The following is a 25,417-nucleotide window of genomic DNA, read 5'->3' on the forward strand; positions in this document are numbered from 1 at the left end:
ATGACTAGTATTTTTCCCAGAAATATTTCTCACCACAGTCCTCTTCAATGTTGGGATGTAGCATCACTTTAAGTTAGGGGGAAAAAAGCAAGAAGGCAGCAGGCCTTGTTCTTTCCACACTCTGTACATGAACATCAGGAGGAAAAACCAAACTTGTGCCTATGTCATTTTCCCTTCTCCTTTTCATCCATCCATCATATCTCTTTCTTATCCTTTTTCACAATGAAAGCCCTTTAAATACCCAGGTTCTATTCTTCTGGCAGGGCAAACGGATATAAACTGGGGCAAACTTTAGAATGGGAGGTAAATCAGTGTAACCATTTTTACACTGCTTCACTCACCCCATCCTAATTCAACAAATGATAAGGAGGGAGAACTGTAACCCCAAATGTGGATTCTACTGGGAATTGCAAATTCAAATTTTTCCTTAATTTTGAGAGTGTCAGTTACTCAAAAAAACACCAAACCATAGATGGTTTTGTTGCTACTGAATTTGAGCAGGGCCCTGAATATGGTCAGTTCAAACGACTACCCCTCCCTGTGCTCTTTACACAATGCAGTGAGGCGGCTCCAAAAGGATCCAATGTCCACAGTAGAGCATAAACAATATTCTTTCCAGGTTCCATTCCTCTCTGGCTCAGCATCAAAAATTCCTGGATTTCTAGAGATGGTCCAGTGGTTATCTCCACCACCAGGCCTAAGCATCACATGAATATCCACTTTATTCTAATGCAAGTATAGGGGAAATGCTGTTTCTCTTAGTACAGTGGAGACAAAAATGGAGTTTTTCAGAATAAATGTTTATTTAAGAATTAAGGGCAAACAAAAACATTAAAGTATAGGAATACATCAACTGAATACAAATTGTCACGTTTGGTCTGAAATCTTGAAAAAGTTACTCTAACTACTTACCTGAGGTAGATTTAGGTTGGCACTGCTTAAAGGGAACCTCCATCCATCCCAGAAGTTACCTTCTAGTTTTGGTTACAGGCTCCCAAGTGGTCCTCTCCAACCTCAGGTCATGCTATATGAATAATACCAATACCTTTTTCTCCCATGGTTAAAAGCTCTCAGACCTATTTTATACCCCCAAAGTTTTCTGTTTGAGGGATGGTCCTTCGTTAATTTATTTAAAGACTAGAAACAATTACCAATAAGATTAGTTGAAAGAAGGGGCAAGTTATTGCCCTGCTAATGATACCAACTTTGTCCCCTTCTCCAAGTTCTCTCTAATGATTAACAAGTAGTCACAGGACTAATTTTCATCACCACCATGCCTTACACCCCATACTATTTTAAGTATTACAACTGTCAAACATATACTAGTGATAGGCATGATTTTCGCCAAAGAGAAAAAAATACATCTTGTGTGTTTTATCATACTGGGCAACTTTTCATGGTACAAGAGCTATTTATGAAAATTACTGAAACATGTCAGATCAAATAAACTTCTAGGATCTGTTTTCTAAAAGAAAAAAGAAAAAAATATCCTAGAATCAGATTCCTTATTACCACTATGAGCTAATATTCACTGGCCCTAAGATTACCACGATCATTAATGAGTTATTAGGATCAAAGCTTAGAGCCATACACAAGGTAGCAGTGTAGCAGCTGGCCAACTCCATGAACCCAAATGCCAATACTCTCTGGAGTTTAGGGATTTGCTAGGATAAATGAAACCAAAATCAGAGAACTCAAACTAGCAACAAAATACATATTCCCCAGTCTACAGAGTTCTAAATACTATAGGAATCTAAAGTATTTGTAGTAAATGTTTTTTAAACTGAGGGGAGAAAAAAACTGAGAAGTGACCACTGATAGATCTCTAGATTAATGATAATATTTCTACAAAATGTTAAAGACAATCATAATTATCCTGTTAAACTGGAGAAAAGTGCTTATCCTTAAACCTCTGATGACTCTGCCAACTACTTTTCTCTTCTAGCATTTAGAATTTTGCATTCCAAGCCAAATATATACCTTATATTGTGGTGATGGCAATCCTTTCCCTGTGATTAAAAGGTATTCTCTCTTTCCTTGGCAGAACTGAAATAAATGAAAGATGTATCATTATGGGGCTTGAATTGCTATAAACAGCAGGATAATGGAGTGAAAAGAACACCAGGTTTGAAGTCACTCAAAATAAAAAAAAAGTCTTGTTCCTCTATTAAGAGTGCATCATTACATGTTTTTTACAGTGCCCACTCAGGCTTAAACTTTCTTTCAGGCTTTCTCTAGCCATTTTGCTAGGAGCTGACTATGGGTGTCTATCACTGAAAGAAATGGTAAGTGAAGTCACAAAAATATGGATACTGACAACATTATAACTATTATCTTGGAATTTGCATTTTAAGTTGAAAAAAATCTCTAAAATAGAAATTTCAAATATCAGTGACACCCTGAACAATATTTTGGGGAAAAGGAAATGTCTGAGGGTATGCCTCAGCTCACACTAAGTAAAAAGCTGAGTATTCTGCCTTTTTATGTGGTTGGTCTTGCAAAGGGGAAACTATTGGGAGAGTTTTGATCTAGGATAACTACCCTCGCTTCTTAGTTCTTTTCACTGCCAGCAAGATTCCCATGTTACTATCAACATACTAGTACCATTCTAGCAAAGCATAAAAAAATCAACAGAGGCAATATACTCCTTTCCCCCAACAGTAACACATGTCACACCTTCTATCACTAAGTTACAGTCCTTTCCTTTATTGGATTTCTGAATTTAAAAAAGTAAAAGTAAAGCAATCATTAAGCGGTTCAGATCAAAGAAAAGCATCTTTACCTGAGTTACCCATCAGGTCTACTCTGACCTGCCCTATCTCCTCCCAGAACAAGTTTCTGGTTATCTACGAAAACTATTTCCATACTGACTTCATTTAAAGTCATCTCTACTATATGGGTCAACTATGAGAACAGTTCTTCTCATATATATTATACGTACACAGATTCTCACCCACAATTGAATCTCTCACTGGAGCAAACTTCTCAGCAGAATGGGTTCTTTGGGGCCCAGTAGGATAGGAGCTTCTAGCAAAGCTTTTTTCAGACTCAAGGTATTTATGGGGTTTTTCACTTATGTGAGTTCCCTGATGTACCACAAGAGCTGATCATTGACAAGTTTTTCTCATTCAGACACTTGTTAAAAGTCTTTCTTCAGATTGTTGTGGGTTTTTTCTTTTTTTTTTTGAGGGGGTACAAATCCAAGTAAGGCTCTCCAACTAATGCTTTTGCCACACTTGAGACAAATATACAATTTTTCACCAGTATGGCTTCTCTGATGGTAAGAAAGTCAGAGTTCTGTTAGAAGCTTTTTTCACACTTGCTGGGGTTTCTCCCCAAGGTGGGTTTTCTTAAAATCCAATGAGATGTGCATACTGTCTGAAGCACTGTTGACACTGAAGGCATTTTAAAAGTTGTTCTCCGGTGTGAATTCTCTTACAACGAGGAAGGTTGAGCTTTGCTAGAAAGCTCTCTCATACTCGCTGCATTTGCAAGGTTTCTGACCTGTATGAATCCTCTTATGAGTGATGAAATTTGAGCTCAGACTGAAGGTTTTTCAAAACTCCAGGTCTTTGTAGAGTTTCTCATTGGAGTGACTGATAAGGTATTCTGTTAGGTCAGCTCTCTGGGCAAAACATTTCTCGTATTTCCTACAATTGCAGGCTTTCTGGTCCCCACTGAATTTTGAGCTCTGCAAAGTCTGAGATTTGCCTAGGGTTCTTCATCTTAATGAGTTCTCTGACATGTAAATACATTTTTATGGTATTATAACTTGTCTGGTTAAGACATCTGTGAGGCTTCTGATGCATGGGGAGGGCTGAGCTCAAGACCTTTCTCACCCATATTACAGATATATGGTTTTTCACCAATGTGTACTGTCTGATGTTGAAGAAGGGCTGAGCTCTGGCGGAAGCTCTTATCACATACACTGTATTTATAATGTAGCTCTTCTGTCTGAGTTCTCATTTTCTGTTGTGCAACAAAGTCCATACCTAGCAGGAAGCCACTCTCACATGTAGACCACTGGTGTGGCTTCTCTTCCATGTGAATTCTCTGATGCACTATAAGGTCTGAGCTACAGTTGAAACTTTTCTCATATTCAAGGCATTTAAAAGTGTGAGTGTGAGTTGCCTGATGCCTAATTAGGTTGGCACTCCGAGTAAAACTTCTCATACACTCTAAGCATTTATACGGCTTCTCACCTGTATGCACTCTCTGGTGCACAATAAGGTCTGATTTCTGGCCAAAGCATTTCTCACAGGCACCACACTTATAGGGCTTCTCCCCAGTATGAACTCTTTTATGTACAATGAAGGCTGAACGGTGTCGGTAACTTTTCTCACACTTATTACATTTGTAGGGTCTTTCACCAGTGTGAGTTCTCTGGTGGCTAATAAGATCTGATTTCCCACTAAAAGCTTTTTCACACTCCAGACACTTAAATGGTTTCTCACCTGTGTGAGTTCTTCGGTGCCTTATGAGGTTTGTACTTCTACTAAAGCATTTATCACACTCACCACATAGATACGGTTTCTCGCCTGTATGGCTTCGCTGGTGGACAAGCAGATCAGAACTCTGACCAAAATTCTTGCCACAAATGTCACATGTATAGAATTTTTTACCTGCATGTGTTCTCTGGTGTCCTGAAAGGGCTAAGTGGTGCCAAAAGCTCTTCTCACACTTGCTACATTTATAAGGTTTCTCATAATTGTGGATCCTCTGGTGTGAAATAAGATCTGAACTTTGGACAAAGGTTTTCTCACACATATCACATCTATAAGGTTTCTCCCCAGTGTGGGTTCTCTCACACATAATAAGAGCTAAGTTTTCACAGAAGTTTTGTTCGCATTCAAGGCACTGGTATATCTGATCATCTATTTGAGTAATCTCATGCACATGAATAAAAATCTTTTTACCCTTCTGAGGGCATATATGATATAGTTTCCTTTTGTGAGTTCTCTGATTACATCTCTCTTCTAAAGTGTACATTTTCTATGGCTCTCTCCTAAGGAGTTTTCCACTGGTCTTCTTGACCCATCATTGCCTTCATAGTCATTTTCTTGATAAGAACTTAGAAGATACATCTGTTTCAGGCCTTTCAGTCATGAGCCTCTATATGTTTCCAGCATCATATACACTAATTCCTTACTTGATATTTCCAACCCTGTGAGACAAAGTAGAAATATTATTTATATTCCTATAACTAAGAAAAATCCTCAAAATTAAAATCATTGCAGAAAAGATAGAAATTCTATATTAGAGTGTGTCTTCTAGGTTTTGAAATGGATTGAAATCATCCATTTAGTTTTTCCCTTTAATAATATAAAAGTGATCAGCAATACATATGGGAAACTACCAGAAAGAAGTCTTTCTTTAATGAACCTGGGGAATCTCAAAACCAGGTCCTCTTCTTCTTGCTTTACTTGAGAAATCAAGACAGGTCTAATAATTAGTATGCCTGCTCATACTAATGAAGAAAGCAAACCAAAAGGGTCTATAAATGACTATCTCTGTAGTGCTTTCTGCAGAAGGGTTTGAAAGGAAGTAGTTAATGACCATTAGCATTCCCAGGGCCCAGACAGAGAAGTAAGGTTCCTATGATTCTATCTTCCTAGCTGGGTGATATTAGACAAGTTTCTTAACCACTCTGTGCCTAGTTTCTTCATCTGTAAAATGGGTTGAGTTAAATAATAAATCACTGTTAACCTCATGGTAAGTACTCTGTGTTAGCTCTTATTATCACTATTATTATGATAAAGGGGCCTAAGATTCTGCTTTGATATAATAATATAATCAATCAGGAAAACCCTGATTGATTACAGATAAAAGTCTATGTTTGGAACACAGCTTTTATGCCAGGCTTTTCTGTTACAGTGAAGAGTTGTGAAAAAATGTTATTTTCTTCATTCTGAGGTTTAGAAGAATTCACACTTATAGAAATGCCTAAGGATTGAGCATCTTAAAAAAAAATAAATCCTTACACACAGAAAGACCACAGTGACATAATCCTTTTATAACATTAAGAGAAAGGGCCCTCTGCTCAGATTCCAAATGCTCTTACTCCTCTTGAGTAAGGGATGCAGCCACATCTTCAAGTGACTAGGAGATTAAAATGGAGAGAGAAGAGATTGAAATCTTTCTACTCAAAAGCTGTTTTCCCTAGGGCTACAACACTACATGAGTTAAAGATATCATGGCCAACGGGAAATACAGAAATGTAGACTACCGCTAATAAAAAAAAGTTGGGTTGATTCAAGAGAGAAATTCAGAGGGAGTAATGAGTCATTATATTTATCAACTGCCAACTATACACTACAGAAGAAACATGAGAAACAAAAGGGGAGGAAAAGCTATTTTCCACATCCTTCACTCTTACTCTGTTCAGTAATCTTTTCATATGGTTGATCCTCTCCTCATACATTCAGCACCCCCATTCTTCACCTAAGAATATAATCTGACAATTTTGCTTCCTATGTTACTAAGAAAACGGAAGCAAACAAGCAAAACAACAACAAAACACAACACAAAAACAAAAACATAAACTAAAAAACCCTTCCACATGCTCCCACCACATCAACCAACCTCTTGCAAGTGTGGTCAAGCACTCCATCTTTCCATCTGATACCATGGAAGACAAACTGCCCCTGCTCAATCTGAAGACAGCCTTTCCATCTGTATACGGGATTTTATTCCCTTTCTTCACAAGGACACTACTCTAGCAATTCTACCCATTCTCTCCTGCATTATCAATTTATCCCTTTCTACTGGATCATTCTAATTAGTACACTGGCTATTACCTCTTCTAAAAAACAAAATCACAGCCAACAAGAAAACTTCTCTTAGCCACCTCAACCTTGAGCTACCAACCCATTTCTCCATTCCTTTTCACAGTAAAACTCCTCAAAATAAACCAATCTGTTAATTGTCCTGAATTCTTGTTTTTCAAGGTTTCTGGAACATACTCCAATCAGATATCCACCCTCACTATTCCACCACAACTGTTCCTGTTAGAAACCTACAAGCTCCTAAGAAATCTGATTCCTAGTTATCATTCTGATTTCTCTGCTCTTCCCCTACTTACTCAATGCACTCCTGTCCACCTGGGTCTTTGCTGTTGTTCAAACAAGCCAGATCCACTGATTTTAGGGTCTCTGTTCTTGCTACTTCTCCATGGCTGAAGGGCTCATCTTCCAGGTATCTTCAAGGTTCCCTCCCTCACCTCACTGGAATCTTTGCTCAACTGTCATATTCTCAGTGAGGCCATTTCCAATCATCTTATTCTAAAGTATACACATCTCCATTTCAGCTGACTCATACAAACAACACTCCTCTCCTTTCCTGTTTTGTTTTTCTTCACAGAATGTAAGCTCGTAAAGGACAGGGGTTTCTGGGTCGTTTCATCCACTGCTGTTTCCCTAGCACCTAGAAAAGTACCTGACACATAGCCAGTGTTCAAACCTAGAATAGAAGTTCTTATTTGGCATCCATGAACTCCCAAGAGAACCTATGAAGCCTTTGAAATTGACTGAAAAATATTGTTCAGTATATGTGCATTTTTCTGGGGAGAAAGTCCACAGTTCATTAAATTTTCAAAAAGGTCCAATATCCAATGTGTGGAGCCTACATTCATTTGTAAAGGAAACAATATTAACACATTGACTAACACAAAAAACCCAGAAACTTTTCTTTGGGGCCACAGTGTTTTATTATGAAAATAGAAGGCCAGATGCCATGGCTCACGCCTGTAATCCTAGCACTCTGGGAGGCCGAGGTGGGAGGATCGCTCAAGGTCAGGAGTTCGAGACCAGCCTGAGCAAGAGCAAGGCCCCGTCTCTACTAAAAATAGAAAGAAATTATCTGGACAGCTAAAAATATATAAAAAAAATTAGCCGGGCATGGTGGCACATGCCTGCAGTCCCAGCTACTTGGGAGGCTGCAGCAGAAGGATTGCTTGAGCCCAGGAGTTTGAGGTTGCTGTGAGCTAGGCTGACGCCATGGCACTCTAGTCAGGCAACAGAGCGGTGACTCTGTCTCAAAAAAAAAAAAGAAAATAGAATAAAAACTTTGATTGTAACTTAAAGGTAAACATAAATAGAAAAATAAAATTTATTGACTTCTATTCATTTATCCACATTTTTAGAATTAAATTGCCAATATTAATTGTAACAATAAGAACATCAACAAGATTTTATATATGCTTCCCACAGTCCTGGAGTCAAAACTAGAGTGAGTTAAATACAACTTTCATGGCAGTTAATGTGTTAAAGCTCATTGAATACAGTATACTAGTAAGTATAATGGATTAGAACTCAAATTAACAACTGCACACACAGAAAACAGTGAGTCAAAATGATACTGCAGGCTTTGAGGGTTGATTGTGGCAGTGACAAAGTATACTCTGGTCTTACAATCTAAGGAGTTTTTCTATGTACTAGAAGATAAGGTACTAACATGATTATCTCCGGCAAGTGAGATGACAGATGACTTTTTATTTCATCAATTTGCTAACTACAGTTTTCTAATTTCCATTCAGCAATTTGTGTACTTTCCTTGTGAAAGGCACAGAGACTGCTCTTCTAATAAGTAAAAGTCATTTATAAATATGAAAATATATAGCAAGGCTTCAAATGTCAATTCAGAAATATGCTTTCAGAGGATAGGAGAAAGAACTGAATGGGGTAGAAATAGTGCAATTTCTTCAGAGTCAAGACATACATCCACTGCTGCACTGTGACCACAGAGGGACAGAATGGGAAAAAAGGTGCTGCAAGGCTAATAACGGGAAGTTAAACAGTCTTTGAGAAAATAAAGTAGATAAGCTTAATAAAATAGACATGTTTACGTGAAATATCATGACTATAAATCTTACATTTCAAATATTGTATCACATGCCCATGATCTATGAACTGTCCTAGAAATTACATTTTTTTGGTTCAAATTACATCTTTTAGGTGATTCTCACAGCATCACAGAAGAATGCCTTAGACTGTAAGACCAGAGTATACTTTGTCCCTGCCACAATCAACCCGCAAAGCCTGAAGTATCATAAAGAGCATTACTATTTTATTAAACTGCATTTATAAAGCTAACTGCCAAGTATCTATTTTTACCTTACAGTCAAAGGAAGTGAACAAAGGACCTACACTGGGGCTGAACTCCAAATCTAGTCCACCCATCACCTGCCTCATTTCAGTTATGGAAAATTCACCCTTTATTTCCTAATGCTAACACTTTTGAGACATCCTGCATCCTTGTATCTCACACTGCAAAATCAAGCAGTTAAAAGTTTGTTGGCTCCATTTCAGATCTCATCCAGAATCCAACTTCTCACCAGTTTCTGCTACTACTACCCTAGAGTTCACCAGTTTCTGCTACTACTACCCTAGTCCAAATTACTCTTTTTTTTTTTTTGAGACAGAGTCTCGCTCTATTGCCTGGGCTAGAGTGCCGTGGTGTCACGCTCACAGCAACCTCAAACTCCTGGGCTTAAGCAATCCTTCTGCCTCAGCCTCCCAAGTAGCTGGGACTACAGGCATGCGCCACCATGCCCAGCTAATTTTACATATATATATGTATATAAAATTTTAGCTGTCCAGATAATTTCTTTCTATTTTTAGTAGAGACGGGGTCTTGCTCTTGCTCAGTGCTGGTCTCGAACTCCTGACCTTGAGTGATCCTCCCACCTTGGCCTCCCAGAGTGCTAGGATTACAGGCATGAGCCACTGCGCCCGGCCCCAAATTACTCTTATTATTTCTCATTTTCATAATGGCCCAAGAGGCCCCACTTGAGTTGTCCCACCAGTCCCTGTCACTGCCTCTCTGACCTCCTTTCTTATTACTCTTCTCTTTGCACAATCCAATCCAGCCATAATGGCTTCCACAATATGTCCTCATCCAGACATATTCCTCTTAAGGTCTATGCCCTTCCTTTCTTCTGCCTGTAGACTTTTCCCTCCAGTTATGTGCATGGCTCTCTCTTAATTCCTTTGATGACTATTTTTTTCAGATGTCACTTCTCAGGGAAGCCTTTCCTGACCACCCTATTTAAAAAGGTATGAATTGCCCCCATGTCCCAGCATTCCCTATCCCCCTTTTTTGCTTTACTTTTCTCCACTGCACTATCACCTTCTGACATACTATGTAATTCACTTATTAGTTTATTGTCCATTGTTAAAATAAGGCAAGGATGTCTGATTTGTTTGATGTTCTTTTCCTAGTATGCAGAATAGTGCCAGGTACAAAGTGGGTACTTAATAAGCACCTGCTGAGTACATGAATGAATTATTGAAATTCTACTTCTCTCCTTATCCAATAAAAGAAAAGGACTGACCACCACAGGGAATGGGAGCTACTCTGACGAGAAGCAGTATGGAAAAGAGAAGGAGACTGAAGTAACTGTAGCTTACCTAGAATCCAGGTGGAAGAAGACATTCACTTCCTGGTTGTGAGAATTTGATTTGTCAAGGAGAATAGCATTCTATAAAACATAAGGATAAAAAGCCATAAATGTGAGATTTAGCATTAGATCATCTGCACTCAAAGGACCCAACAATGTATAAACTAAATTTAAAGTGAACAGATGGGTTTTCTTATGTAATTCCTTAAGTTCAATTCTGTAGAGAATAGCTACAGTCCCAAACCATCCCACATGACTCTTTAGAAAAAAGGACAATAAAGAATCTATAATCTATCTGCACAATCTATAGCTCCCTTTGGGATTATAACAACATTGAAGGAAAGGGCCCTTAAACACTAAATCTCAGTGTACCCTAAAAACACTAAGGCATCATCTTCTCTACAGGAACTCAGGTTGTTCTGATCTAAAGTACAATAGGGACTACAAAGTATAATTGAGACTATAACAAAACCATCACCTAACTATCACTGGAAGCCAGGCAATCATCACAATTTTGGTTTTTCAAAATTTACAACAGCCTAAGTTGATTTATATTTCAGACATAGATAGCTCAGGAGACAGTCAATAATGGGTGCAAAAAGAAGTCAGAGAGCACAGACTTAACCACTGGCATCTTTCTTTCCTCAGAAGCTTTAATCTACCTTATTCTCAGTTATTGAGACTTTCAGTTCCCTAAATAACCTTTCTGCTACTAAGAATTAGAAGGAAAAATGAAACTACTGAGACAGAGACAACATATGGGGACATGATACTTATCCCAAAGCTGCCAGTATTCAGATGACAGTTCTAGTACCAGGTAAGACAGAGTAAACACATGCCAACCTGATTCCTCCCACTGTATACAACTATGAAATCTGGACAGAATATATGACCTAGCTATTTGAGAACTCTGAAAAGTAAATAGCAAGCAGATCAGGGAAGACCAGAATTTAAAACACCATCCAACCAGCAGTGACTTTACTTTTACTTTTTTTTTTTTTGGTCCCCTTCAGTATCCTCTGGCCTGAACTCAATGCAGCCTGAAATGAAGATGTGAGGGAAACCGTGAAACATAATTGTCAACTGAGACTTTTCAGAAAACCTATAAACTTCCACACCAATTTTTTAAAACTGACTTCCCATGGAAGTCAATGGACAGAAAACTGACTTAAATATGGAAAAGAAGAAACAAAATATTTCTGGAGGAAATACAAAGAACATGGTAAGAAAACAAAGTCAGAGGGGATAATGCTGGCTGCAAAAACCCAAATCTTTCAACACATCCTTTAAAAGCAACAAGAACAATAAGCAGAAGAAATATACTACACAGAGCTCACGTTGTCCCCAAATTCCAGCTATCACATTTTGGCCACAAGCTATCAATGACAACAAGGATAATCTGGGAATTTGAGTAAAGAGATGAGGAGAGCTAGCAGTGGACAAGACTGACCTAAAATTTACTGCCAGAAAGAAGAACTCATCCTAAGTACAAAAAAATGAAAAAGAGTTCTGCTCAGAGCAGGATACAGGGAAGAGATTTATAGTACACACAGGACTTGAAGACGCAGTCCTGGAAAGGCAATTCTTCAGGCAACAAAAGAATAAAAAGGAAGGGAGGGAACTCTTTGGAAACTGCACAGTGAAGGAGAAAAGAAACAAGAAGGGGAAACTTGAGGTCCTTTAAGATGAAGGAAAATTAAAAAAAAAACTATCATCTTTCCCCTGACTATGCTCTAAAAATTCTATCAAAGTTAAAAAAAAAAAAGCAACTTAATAAGAATGACAAAAGAGGGAACTACTGAATTAGTAACCTTATGACACATTTTATAATGTGTAATAATCACAAAAAGGAGAAACAGGGAAAGAACTAAGTAAAATAACTTCATTAATTACAGTAATTCCCCCTTATTTGTTGTTTCACTTTCGAGTTTCAGTTACCAATGGTCAACTGAGGTCAAAAATATTAAACGGAAAATTCCAGAAACAAACAATTTATAAGTTTTAAATTGCATACTGCTATGAGTGGCATAGTGAAATCTGTCACAATCCAGCTCTGTCCTACCTGGTACGTGAATCATCTCCCTTTGTCCAGCATATCCACCTTGTACAGACAGTCCTGTCTTAATGATGGTTTGTCTTAAAATTTTTCATCTTTACAATGGTGTGAAAGTGATACACATTCAGTAGAAACTGTAGTTTGGGTATCCATAAACGTTTCTGTTTTTCACTTTCAGTACAGTATTTAAGAAATTACATGACATATTCAACACTTCACACAAATTAGGCTTTGTGTTAGGTGATTTTGTCCAACTGTAGGCTAACACAAGTATTCTGAGCACGTTTAAGGTAGGTTATGCTAAGCTAAGATGTTCAGAGGTTAGGTGTATTAAATGCATTTTCAACTTCAGATATTTCAACTTGATGAGTTTTGAGTTTACCAGGACACACCCCCATTAAGGAGCATCTGTATACGCTAACTACCTGTTAGTCACTTAATAGCTGTCTTGTTTATCAGATGACTGTCATGGTATCACAGTGCTTGTGTTCAAGTTACCCTTATTTTACTTAATAATGACCCCAAAGTACAAGAGTAGTGATGCTGGCATATTGTTATAATTGTTCTATTTTTAATATTAGTTATTGTTAATCTCTTACTGTGCCTAATTCATAAATTCAACTGCATCACAAGTATGTATGTATAGAAAAACAGCCATAGTCTATTAAGGTTAAAGTACTATCCGCAGTTTCAGGGTGTCCACTGGAGGTCTTGGAATGTATTGCCTGTGAGTAAGAGGGGACTACTTACTGTATCTATATTAATGGCAGGTTAGAGTTAAAAGATACTATTAAACACTAAAAAGAAACTCAGATAATTAAAGGTTAAATACAAAATTGGGACTAAAGGCATTACAAAAAATCTAAGTACAAACGTAGCCAATATAACAAATATCAAACATTCAAAAAAAATCATGGAAGGGAATTGAAAACATACCATGTAGGAAAAAAAAAAAACCTGGACAAATATAACATGATGCAATAATAAGTAATATGACAGTGTTAAGACCAAACATCAATCATGTCAATGAATATGCATGAGTTTGAAACATCTATTAAAGAGATTTTCACCTTGGCTCACAAAGCAAGAACTATATAATAAATACAACAGCCACCTAAAGAAAAGTGATTCAGAGAAACTAAAAATAAAGAGATAGGAAAAGGAACACAAGGACATAAAAAACAATAAAAGTAGGGCTTGTGATTCCGGTATCAGGCAAAACAGAGCTCAAGCCAAAAGGCATTACACATGATAAAAAACACTTTTTAAATTACAATAAAGCTTGTAACTGTCATAATTATCTATGTACCACATTACACAGCAGCCACATTTACAAAGCCAAAACTGTAAGAGCTACAAAGAAACACAGATAAAAATATTTACAATAGGAAACCTTAACATACTACTCTCCGTAAAAGACAAAGCGGGCCAAAAATAAGTAATGATGTAGAAGGCCTAAATAATCTAATTAAAAAGTTCAATATATATTACACCCTAAAAATAATGAGTACACCTTCTCAAGCACACATGAATCATTCAAAAAAAATCTGTCATATATTAGATCATACAGAAGGCATCAAGTTTCATAAACTGGCATATTGTAAGAAACACTTTACATGTAAAACTAGAAATTTATTAAAATACCATAACAAAATGTCCTTTCAAATGTGAAAAAAATAAACTATTAACTCTTCAGTGAAAAGGGAAATGAAAAATTAAAAAAAACCCAAATTTCTAAATATTGATAATTGAAAATATTACATATTAGAATCTAAGGAATAAATTTAAAGCAGTGATCAAAATAACATTCATAGCCTTAAACACTTTTTTTTTTTTAAAGAGACAGGGTCTTGCTCTTTGCCCAGGCTGGAGTGAGTGCAGTGGCCCAATCATAGCTCACTGCAGCTATGCTCCCTCCTGGGCTTAAGAGATCCTCCTGCCTCATCTCCCAAGTAGCTGGGACCACAGGCATGCATCACTATGTCAGGCTATTTTTTTTTTTTTTTTTTTTGAGACAGAGTCTCACTCTGTCGCCCTATGTAGAGTGCAGTGGCATCATCATAGCTCACTGCAACTTCAAACTCCTGGGCTCAAGCGATCCTCCTGCCTCAGCCTCCTGAGTAGCTGAGACTACAGGCATGTGCCACTGTGCCCAGCTAATTTTTTCTATTTTTTGTAGAGACAGGGTCTCGTTCTTGCTCAAGTTGGTCTCAAACTCCTGAGCTCAAGCAATCCTCCCACATTGGCCTCCCAGAGTGTCAGGATTACAGGCATGAGCTACTGTGCCTGGCCAATTTTTTTTTTTTAAAAAGAGATCGGAGTCTCACTATGTTGTCCAAGCAGGTCTTGAACTCCTGGCCTCAAGCAATCCTTCCACCTCAGCCTCCTGAACAGCTGGGATTACAAGTGCCAGCCACCATGCCTGGCTCTTAAGCACTTTTTTAATCAATAAAAGTAAATCCACTTTAACCAGGGTATGAAAACGTTTTCTGTCCATGACATACGGTGGGTCATTTTATTAAAAATAAACACATTTGTGTGTAAAAGAAATTAAAATCAAAAGCCAGTGGATACACTTAGAGAAAGCAGTATAACAATATTTGAGATAAAGGAATAATATACCTAGCATATAAAGATCTCTTAAAAATTGAGGGAAAACAACAAAAACCTGATAGAAAACCAGGTAAAAGACAATTCTCACACACACACAAATATAAAAATGTTCTTTAAAGATATGAAAAGATGTTCATTCTCACTCATAATCAGAGAAATGCAAATTAAAAGAACATGAAATAAATAGGAATAGAGAGGAACTTCCTCAAGTTGACAAAGAACATCTACAAGAAAACTACAGCTAACATCATACTTAATGGTGAGAAACTAGAAGCTTTCTAGCTAAGATTAGCAACAAGGCAAGGATGCCCCTTCTTACCACTACTTTTCAACATCATACTGGAAGTCCTAGATAATGCAATAAGACCAGAGGAAGAAATAAAAAGTATACAATAGGAAGGATGAAATAAAATTGTCTTTGTTTAAAGATGACATGACTGTCTAGGTAAAAATCTGAAAGAATGAATAAAAAACCTCTCAGAGCTAGTAAGTAATTACAGTAAGGTTGCAGGATGCAAGGTTAACATAGAAGTCAATTGCTGTCCTCTATACTAGCATTGAACAAGTGAAATTTGAAATTAAAAATACAATACCATTTACATTAGCACTCCCCAAAATGAAATACATCAATGGTCCTTGCTTTACAAAAAAAATAAAAAGATAGTCTTTTCAACAAATGGTGCTGGAATCCACATGTAAAAAAATGAATCTAGACACAGAACTTACACTCTTCACAAAAATCAACTCCAACTGGATCATATAATGGAAGAATGAATAAATAAAATGTGGTATATATATATATATACATACACACACACACACACACACACACACACACACACACACACCCCGGAATACTATTCAGCCTTAAAAAAGAAGGAAATCCTGTCATTTGCATCAACATGGATGAACCTGGAGGACATTATGTTAACTGAAATAGGACAAGCACAAAAAGAAATACTGCATGATCTCTGGAGGTGGGGAACTTGTGGCCTTGGAGCCACATGTGGCCTTCTGGATTCTTGAGTGTGGCCTTTTGACAGAATCTAAATTTTACACAACAAATTCTTTTAATAAAGGGATCTGTTCTTGTGAAGTTTGGATTCAGTAGAGGGGTTGCACTTGGGGATCTGGAGGGCCACATGTCTTGAGGTCGCAGGTTCCCCACCCCTGGGAGAGGATGAGATGTTGGTCAAAGGACACAATTTCAGCTAAACAGGAAGAATAAGTTCAAGAGACCTATTGTACATCACAGTGACTACATTTAATAATGATACATTGTTTATTTGGAAATTGCTAAGAGAGTAGATTTTAAGTGTGTTCTCACCATAAAAAAAAATGATGAGGTAATTCATGTTAAACAGCTTGATTTAGCCATTCCGCAATGTATACATATATCAAAACATCATGTTTTATGCCATAAATATATACAAATTTTACATGTCAATTAAAATAAATACATTTAAAAAACTAAAATAGATCATAGACCTAAATGTAAAATATAAAACTATAAAACTCCCAGAAGATAACATAGCAAAAAAATCTAGATGACCTTGGGTATGGTGATGACTTTTCAAATACAATACTCAAAGGCACTATCCAAGGAAGAAAAATGATGATAAGCTAAGACTTTATTGAAATTAAAAACTTCTGCTCTGTAAAAGACACTGTCAAGAGAATAAGACAACAGGAGATAGACTAGGAGAAAATATTTACAGAAAACATATCTGACAACAGACTATTACTCCAAATGTATAAAATATCCCAAACATACTACGTATGTGTGTTGTATGTACATATTTATATTCATTATTATTCTTAAAACTCAACAGGAAAACAAACTGGATTAAAAAATGGGCAAGTCATGAAAGACACCTCACCAAAGAAGATATACAGATGGCAAATAAACATATGAAAAGATGCTCAATATCATGTCATTAGGGAAATGCAAATTAAAACAATGAGATACTACACATTCATCAGAATGGACAAAATCCAAACACTGATAACATTCACTCATTCACTGTTGGTGGAAATACAAAATGGTACAGCCACTTTGGAAAAGCCTGGCAGTTTCTTATAAAACTAAACGTGCTCTTCCCATATAATCCAGCAATCACACTCCTTGGTATTTACCCAAATGAGTTGAAAACTCATGCTCACACAAAAACCTGCACACAAATGTTTATAGTAGCTTTGTTCATTATTGCCCAAACTTGGAAGCAACCAAGATGTCCTTCAACAGGTCAATGAATAAACTGTGGTACATCCAGACAATAGATTATTCAGTACTAACAAGTAATGAGCTATCAAGCCATGAAAAGACATGGAGGAACTTTAAATGTATTACAAAGTGAAAGAAGCCAACCTGAAAAAACTATATACTGTACGATTCAAACTATGATATTCTAGAAAAGGCAAAACTACGGAATCAGTAAAAAACATCAATGGTTGTCAGGGGTTAATGAGGAGGAGGGAATAAATAGGTGGAGCATAAAGGACTTTTAGGGCAGCGAAACTATATTGTATACTATAAATGGTAGAAAAATGTCATTATACATTTGTCAAAACCCATAGAATGCACAACATAAAGAGTGAACCCTAACGTAAACTATGTGTCACGTATAATGATGTGTCAACCTAGGTTCATTGATTGTAAGAAATGTACCAATCTAGTGCAAGATGCTGACAGTGGGGGATGCTGTGCATGTTGGAGGAGAAAGGGGATGGCAAAAGACATAAGGGAAATCTCTGTACTCTTTGCTCAGTTTTGCTGTGAACCTAAAAGTGCTCTAAAGAATAGTCTATTAAAAAATGAAATCATTTTTAATAAGTACACAAAATACCATTTCTCACCAAACTATCATACATTAAAATGTATGACAACCCATTTTGTTGCCACTGTAGGGAAATGGATACACTCATATATTGCTGGAAGGAATGCAAATTGGTACAATCTCTCTGTGGGGGGAATGTGGAAATATGTAACAAAACTAGATACGCATTTACTTTTGACTTAGCAATCCCATTTCTAGAAATGGACTCTAAAGATACATCTCCAATAATATGAAAATATACATACATAAAATTATTCATTGTAGCAATGTTTGTAATGGGAAAATATTTAAAACAACTTAAATGCCAGTATCTAGGAGAGGTTTGAATAGACTACGGTATATCCACATATAATGGAATACTATGCAGCTGTAAAAGAGAATGAGGAAAATCTTTATGAACTGATGGGCAGTGATTTCCAGCAGAAATTGTAAATTTTTTTTTTTTTTTTCTGAGACAGAGTCTCGCTCTGTTGCCCAGGCTAGAGTGAATGCTGTGGCGTCAGCCTAGCTCACAGCAACCTCAAACTCCTGGGCTTAAGCAATCCTACTGCCTCAGACTCCCAAGTAGCTGGGACTACAGGCATGCGCCACCATGCCCGGCTAATTTTTTTTTTTCTATATATATTTTTAGTTGTCCAGATAATTTATTTCTATTTTTTTTAGTAGAGACGGGGTCTCGCTCAGGCTGGTCTTGAACTCCTGACCTCGAGTGATCCACCCGCCTCGGCCTTCCAGAGGGCTAGGATTACAGGCGTGAGCCACTGCGCCCGGCCAGAAATTGTAAATTTTTAATTTTTTTTTTTTTTTTTTTTGAGACAGAGTCTCACTATGTTACCTGGGCTAGAGTGCATTGGTGTCATCACAGCTCACTGCAACCTCAAACTCCTGGGCTCAAGTGATCCTCCTGTCTCAGCCTCCCAAGTAATTGGGACTATAGGAGTGTGCCACCAAGTCTGGTTAATTTTTGAATCTTTTTGTAGAGATGGGGTCTCACTATATCGCTCAGGCTGGTCTCAAACTCCTGGCCTCAAGCAATCCTTCCTCCTTGCCTCCCACAGTGTTAGGATTACAGGTGTGAGTCATCACACCTGGCCAGAAAAACTGTAAATTTTAAGAACCAAAGTGTAAAAAAAGGTTACATTTTGTGTGAGAAAGTACAAGTAAAAAATAATACATGTATTTATCCATTTGGCAAAAAAATTATGAAAAGATAAACGAGAAACTAATGAGTTTGGTTATCATCACGAAACAGATGAAAATGGGATCCAAAGGACAGGAAAATGGAATTGGTGTAAAAGGGTGCAGGAGGAAGACTCATATTTCTCTAAGAATATGTTTTTGTACAAATGCACACATGCATTTTTACTTTTGGAACTATGTTATGTTTACAAATTCAATATTAAATAATGACCTAAACTAAATAGACAAGATGGGGGAGAAAAGCATAAAATGCAATATAAACAAAAACAAATGCATTTGTCTTTCCAATGAATAACAACCACCCAGAAGAGGAAAAAGAAAAACCCAGAAGAGGAAAAAGAAAAAAAAAATAACTCTTTTACGGTGCTGGGACTACATAAATTCAAGCTAAAGATAAAAAGAATTCTAATTAGTCGAGGTTTTTTTCCCCATAGTGGTAAGGGTACACTACTTAGGATTGAACAAATAACTAAACATACTATAGATAATGGCACTTAGATTCCCCACTGTCATAGAAGGAAGCTACAAATATAAAAAAGAAAAAGGCTAGAATGAGCTCTGTAGTGTTTAAGTGAAATCAGAGGTATCAGTATATGGTCAAGGTTTCAAAGTATATACAGAAAAAACAAAAATATGTGTATATGTAAAACCGTGGGTTTTTTTTTTCTTTCCTAATAATGTCTGCTAAGAGGTCACAGAAACAATGAAATTCTAGCAGTAATGAGCATACCAAGCACCCAGATCTTGGTTTCTAAATACCATTCTCCATTGAAAGGAATCAGGACTCCTTGGAGAAATGGCTGATTCCAGGGTTTGGAATGTACAGGATAAGCCTGGAACATCCAGTTGTGTCAGAAAGTAAAGAAGTGCTCAACAACTGGTGCAATATGCCAAAGGGACCCAGGAGCCAAGATGAAGGGGCTGCCACTGTACAAATCTGGAACAAACAGAACACCAGAATAAATAATGATAGTAATAAATTAGTAACACAGTAAGAATTCATGAATTTCTACTCATAAAAAAGTGAATAAAGGAGGAGAAGGGAATTTTTTTTTTACAGTAGAAAAGCCAACAATAAAATGTAGAAAAAATGATGGAATTTAAAAAATCAATATGCTCAATCAAAAGAAGAATACTGTTTTCGGCAAACATGTAGTGGGTAAAAAGTTTTATGAGAATCAAGATATTCACACAATTTGAAAATACCTCTCCACTAGATAGTTAATAATTACACAGACAAGAAGAGTAATTTCATAGTATAGAAACCTGGAAGATACCACTGTAATCAAGCAACCAAAGTTAATATCACTCATAATGAGAGGAAGCAAGTGCCTCCTGATACGATGCAAAAAGACAAGAACATTGCTTCCATGGTATCTTGCCAAAAATGTACAATCTGAATTTAATCATAAGGAAATATCAGACAAACCGAAAGTAAGGGAAACTCTACCAAATAAATGGCCTAAACTCTTGAAAGAATATCAAGGTTATGAAAAACAAAATCTAAGAATATGTCCACAATAAAGATGTGTTATAATTAAATAAAATGAGTGATGATGGATTGGATCTTGGCCCACAAAAACCCTTTTATCCCCCTTTTTGCTATAAAGGACATTAGTGGAGCAATTGGCTAAATTTGAGCAAGTTCTGCAGATTAGATAATACTACTGTATGAATGTTAATTTCCTGACTCTGATAACTGTAATGGTAATTTAAGAAAATATCCTTGTTTTTAGGAAATAAACAATTGAGTATTTAGGACAGGCTTTTTCAACTAGGGTTCTGGTCCTACAGAAAATATATTTGAATAACTGTTTTCTCAATTCTCCCAAGAATGGTATATAGCTAGAAATACAGTACCTGCATAGGAGAGAAATTAATTCATTAAATATTTGAGGACTTCAGGGCTTCATTCTCTCACAGTTTGAGAAGAAGCTTAAGTCTACAACTTACTCTAAAATGGTTCAGAAAAAAACGTACATGAGTATATGTGTGTGTTATTTGAATGTGTCCTCTAAAGTGCATGTGTGAGAAACTTGATCCCCAATACGGTGATGTTGGGAAGTATAGCCTAATAGGTGGTGTTTGGGTCATGGGGCACTACACTCATGGATTTATGCCAATATCGCGAGAATAGGTTCATTATAATGGGAGTGGGTTACTCATAAAAGGATGAGTCCAGTCCCTTCTTGCACTCTCTTGCTGGCTCTTGCCTTCTTTTTGCTCTGCTGCCATGCATGACACAGCAAGAAAGTCCTCACCAGATGCCAACCCCTCAATCTTGGACTTCCCATCCTCCAGAATCATAAGCCAATAAATTTCTGTTCATTATAAATTACAAAGTCTGTGGTATCACCTATTACAGCAGCACAAAATAGACTAATACACGTGTATACATAGAAAGACAGAATCATAATGCAAACATGGTAAAAATGTTAATATTTAGGGACTACTGGTAAAGGGCTTATGGGAGTTCTTTGTTATTTTGTAATTTTTTGTATGTTTGAAATTAATTCAAAACCAAAAGGTATTTTATTTTGTTTTTTAAAACATGGCCACTAAAGGTAGGTATGTTTTGGTAGATAAAACTGTAAGTTTAAGCTCTATAATCAGATTTTGGTTTAAAATCCCACTCAGCTCCTTTGCAGCTGTGAGAACTTGGGTAAGTTACTTAACTTCCCTCAACTTCAATTCCCCCTTTGATAAAATAGGTAAGATATTATCTGCCTCACAGAGTTGCTATGAGAAGTGGGACTGTCAGTAAAGGACTAAGCTCAATGTCTGGGTCTCAGGAGTTGCTCAATAAATGGTAGGTTCTATTATTTTCTTAATTCCACACACGCACAAAACTACTAACATTTATTAAACCTATCCTCTGTGCCTGATTCTTGTTCAAAGCTTTGTTCAAAATTCATTTAAAATAATAATTCAGCCAGTTAATGATTAATATAAAGATCATGCAAAAAATGTATGGAGCAATATTAGAAGGAAAAGGAAGAATTCTAACTCAGAATCATATCTTCCAACTAATACATACAGGCACATAGACAAACAGCTGGTATAAGATGCAGGGTTTCTGGGAGTTTTGTCTTTCAAAATGTATATTACTGTTAAGCTCAATAGGAGAGTAGAATGGAAATAAAGGACCCTGAGCTTTGTCATAGCTCGGTAAATCAATCAGATTATTCCCTGAAGTGATCAGTCCAAGGTATCATATTTGCCCTATACAGCCAATAAAGCATGGAGCACCAAGAAGAAAAAATGGAAAAAACAAAGAAATAATTTTCCCATAATTATATCTAAGTCTTTTAGATGTCAGTATCTAGAAAATAAAAAATAGTCTGGCTATCAAACCTCAAAGTACACCATGACACTTTCCTAGTTTAAAATACTCTTTTCTATCACACTCAGAGTAAAATCTGAAGTTTTTCCTGCTCTACATAATGTGGCACCTCTGTCTATCTTCAGCCTGACAGGCCACTGCAGAGCTTTTGCACTTGTACCTTTTGTCCAGAATATTCTTCCCCCATACAGCTTGCTCCTTTGATTCAAGTCCTGCTTGAAAATGACTTCCTCAAAAAGAAGCACACCCTGGCTACCTTATTTAAAATAGTCCATGTCCCCTTATCCCAATTTATTTCTCTCTATGGCAGTTATCACCATCCAACTTTTTGCTATATATTTTATACATGCTCATTTGTTTGCCTTTTGTATGTAACTTCAATTAAGGTTGAGACTTAGTCTTTTGTTAACTACAATATCCCTAGCATCTAGAATACTTTTGTTTAATGAATGAAAAGTATTAACAAACACCAGAACCAAAAGGCCATCATCATCCTTGGAGCCCAAGTAACAATACAACAGGCAAGGCCAGTGGCCCTGGCTGGTCCATCTGGCAAACCCAAATACATCTTTCAAGTCTTAGCTCCAGAGTACCTTCCTATAGAATGCTTTCCTTATCCCATCCTACGAAGAGACTGGCACTCTCTTCCACTTCCTACTCTGGTACAGGAAATAAGCAGGCAGGCAACAAAAGTCTAAGCAGACAAGCTAAGTCACATAAGTTGAGAGCTCCAGGTTATCTTCACAGTTAAAAGATGTATGGGACAATGAGACAAAGCTAGTAGAGCATTATCTAAAAAAAAGATAATGCTTACTGTATAGGCCTTAGGCTTGGGATTGATTACCTAATTTAGTTTTCATTGATTACATGAATTATATCATTTACTCCTCCCAAGAGCTCTATAAAATAGGTATTAGTACCAACGTCTGCACCTTACAGATAGGAAAACTGATACTTAAGACAGTTAGATAATCACCCAAGAACTCACAACTAGTAAGTAGCAGAACCACAATTTAAATATCCATCTTCTGACTCCAGAACCTGCCTAAGCATTGGGCACACTGCCTTCTTTGTGCTGAAAAGCAATCAAGAAGCAATTACTGCAAATCTATTGTGAATATGCATGCATGTTGGAAAAAGTAGAAAATACACTTAAATTGTTAGGTTAGGCCCCAGTTTATCACTCTGCTATCTTAGGAGCTAAGAAAGGTCCAGTTTCTTTTTCTATGTATCTTCTCCCATTCCTTTCTGTCCTCCACTCTTCACCCTCACATTTATACAGAAACATATACCACTTACCATAACAAGAAAGACTCAAGACTGCCTTCCTTCTGGCTCCAAAAGGTGTCTAGTCCAGAACTATTCACAATACTCAATTCTTCCCTTTCCTAGAAGAAAAATCAATAATGTAGAAGATGACTTTGTGAGATTTATAATTTTTCTAGAGCTGGCCATCTCAATATTGGTCCCATTTCCTCTCCAGTCTAGACAGCATCCTGTAACCGTATCTTACCTCAACTCACCTTTGCTTAAATTGTCTCTCCTGCAAGTAATACCTGCTACCGGTTGCAATCAGTTCCTTTCTGACAGGCTCTAGACAAAATATCAAAAATCTTCCTGGATAATGACTGAGTTTAACTTCATAGCAAAACCCTAATCCCTGTTTTTCTTGTTTGCTTTTCCTCCTTCTCCTAATTGTTTTTGTTTGTATTATCTCAATTTCTAAGGTCAAGGACTCATTCATCTACCACTATGAACCTCAAGGAGCATGTGATTAAGTGTATATAATACCAAGTTACATATGGTTCAGTTTTCTAAAAAGAAATGGTTATGAAATGATTAAACAAACCAGATTCTTCTCCACACACAATGAACTACAACATAACCTCTGCACTGAAGATAAAAGGAAAACTCACACGTTCTTGATCCTTCCGCCCCATACATATGAAAGATACACATTGCTTACAAAAGTGTCTGGCAATGCTTACTATAATTATCACCAGGAACGACCGTACTAAGCTTCTCTTCTTTCAACTTTTCATTGACCGTCTTTCAGTCCTCGGTCCGCCGTCAGAGGGGCCCAGACTACACTCGGTGTAGAAGAACAGGGGCAGATCCCACTCGACTGGAGCCGGGGAGTCTCCGGTGCCGCCGCGCCCCCACCCCCATCCCTGGGCACTGCAGGCCGCGCCCCTCCCAGGCCCCGCGGGCCGCGCTTACCCCGGCAGCCGCCGGCGCCGCCCCTAGGCCTGGGGAGAGCACTTCCGGTTACTCTCCGGTCACTCGAACCCGGCGGCCGCAGACTCCGCGGTGGGGGACGTAAGGGCCCAGCTTCGGGAAGGGAAGGAAAGCGAACCCGGGGAACCGACGAGAGCCAGGAGCAACTCCTTTTGCGCGGCTTGGCGAGGGAGGTTGGGGCCAGGCCGCCCACTGGGCGCTGTAAGGGCCAACAAGGCCGGCTACGCAAATCTTTTCAGCCGGGCTGGGAAGAAGCCGACTCAGCCCCACCCCCGCAAGTCACATGATCGCCCCTCTCCGATGACTATGGCGCTCCACCCCCGGCCTCTGGACCAATGGGGGCCGAACCTTCGAAAAGGGGCGGGGCCCGGGCGCGCCTGCGCTCAGTGGGCCCTTGGCGATTTGGGGTGGGAGGGGTTGCGCTGACTCAGTGGAAGGCTGGGGTTGAAGGGAGGCCTTCGCTGCTACTTTGTTTAAGAAGAAACAACGCCAGCAGTTTTGCAGTTTATATTACAGTTCCTCCAAGGCTTTTCAAAGAGAACTCAAGTGAGGAGTAGCGTGACAGAGGTAGATGCCGCTGACCCTGAGGAAAGCACCCGGAAGGTCTGGAAGTGATGGAGGATTCCGAAGAAGCATAGCAGAAGCGCTGTCACCCACGAAAAGGGGCCAGCAAAATGGATGAAATGCTGTGAAAGGGGGGTAATGGTGGCCTTGTGTGGGTGGAGAAAACAGCA

At 37.8% G+C, this 25,417-nt stretch overlaps 1 protein-coding gene across 6 annotated transcripts; it reads right to left on the reverse strand.

Annotated features, from left to right (window-relative positions):
- Positions 1-779: 779 nt before the first annotated feature.
- On the reverse strand, positions 780-24,951 carry ZNF322 (zinc finger protein 322). Of its 6 annotated transcripts, none has more exons than XR_006735326.1 (6): positions 24,666-24,942; positions 23,745-23,833; positions 10,407-10,477; positions 2,954-5,164; positions 1,981-2,046; positions 780-1,024 (listed from the first exon to the last, which is right to left on the reverse strand). XR_006735326.1 is itself a non-coding variant. In XM_045551972.1 (4 exons), the coding sequence occupies exon 4, from the start codon at positions 4,987-4,989 to the stop codon at positions 3,781-3,783; it is 1,209 nt and encodes a 402-aa protein (XP_045407928.1). In that variant the 5' UTR covers positions 4,990-5,164; positions 10,407-10,477; positions 23,745-23,833; positions 24,666-24,951; the 3' UTR covers positions 780-3,780. The 6 variants fall into 6 exon arrangements, 1 of the variants encoding a protein (XP_045407928.1); XR_006735325.1 differs by having other exon boundaries at positions 2,942-5,164; XR_006735323.1 differs by having other exon boundaries at positions 780-2,046.
- Between the last annotated feature and the right edge of the window lie 466 nt (positions 24,952-25,417).

This window comes from Lemur catta, chromosome 5, assembly GCF_020740605.2.
Source record: "Lemur catta isolate mLemCat1 chromosome 5, mLemCat1.pri, whole genome shotgun sequence".
NCBI lineage: Eukaryota > Metazoa > Chordata > Mammalia > Primates > Lemuridae > Lemur > Lemur catta.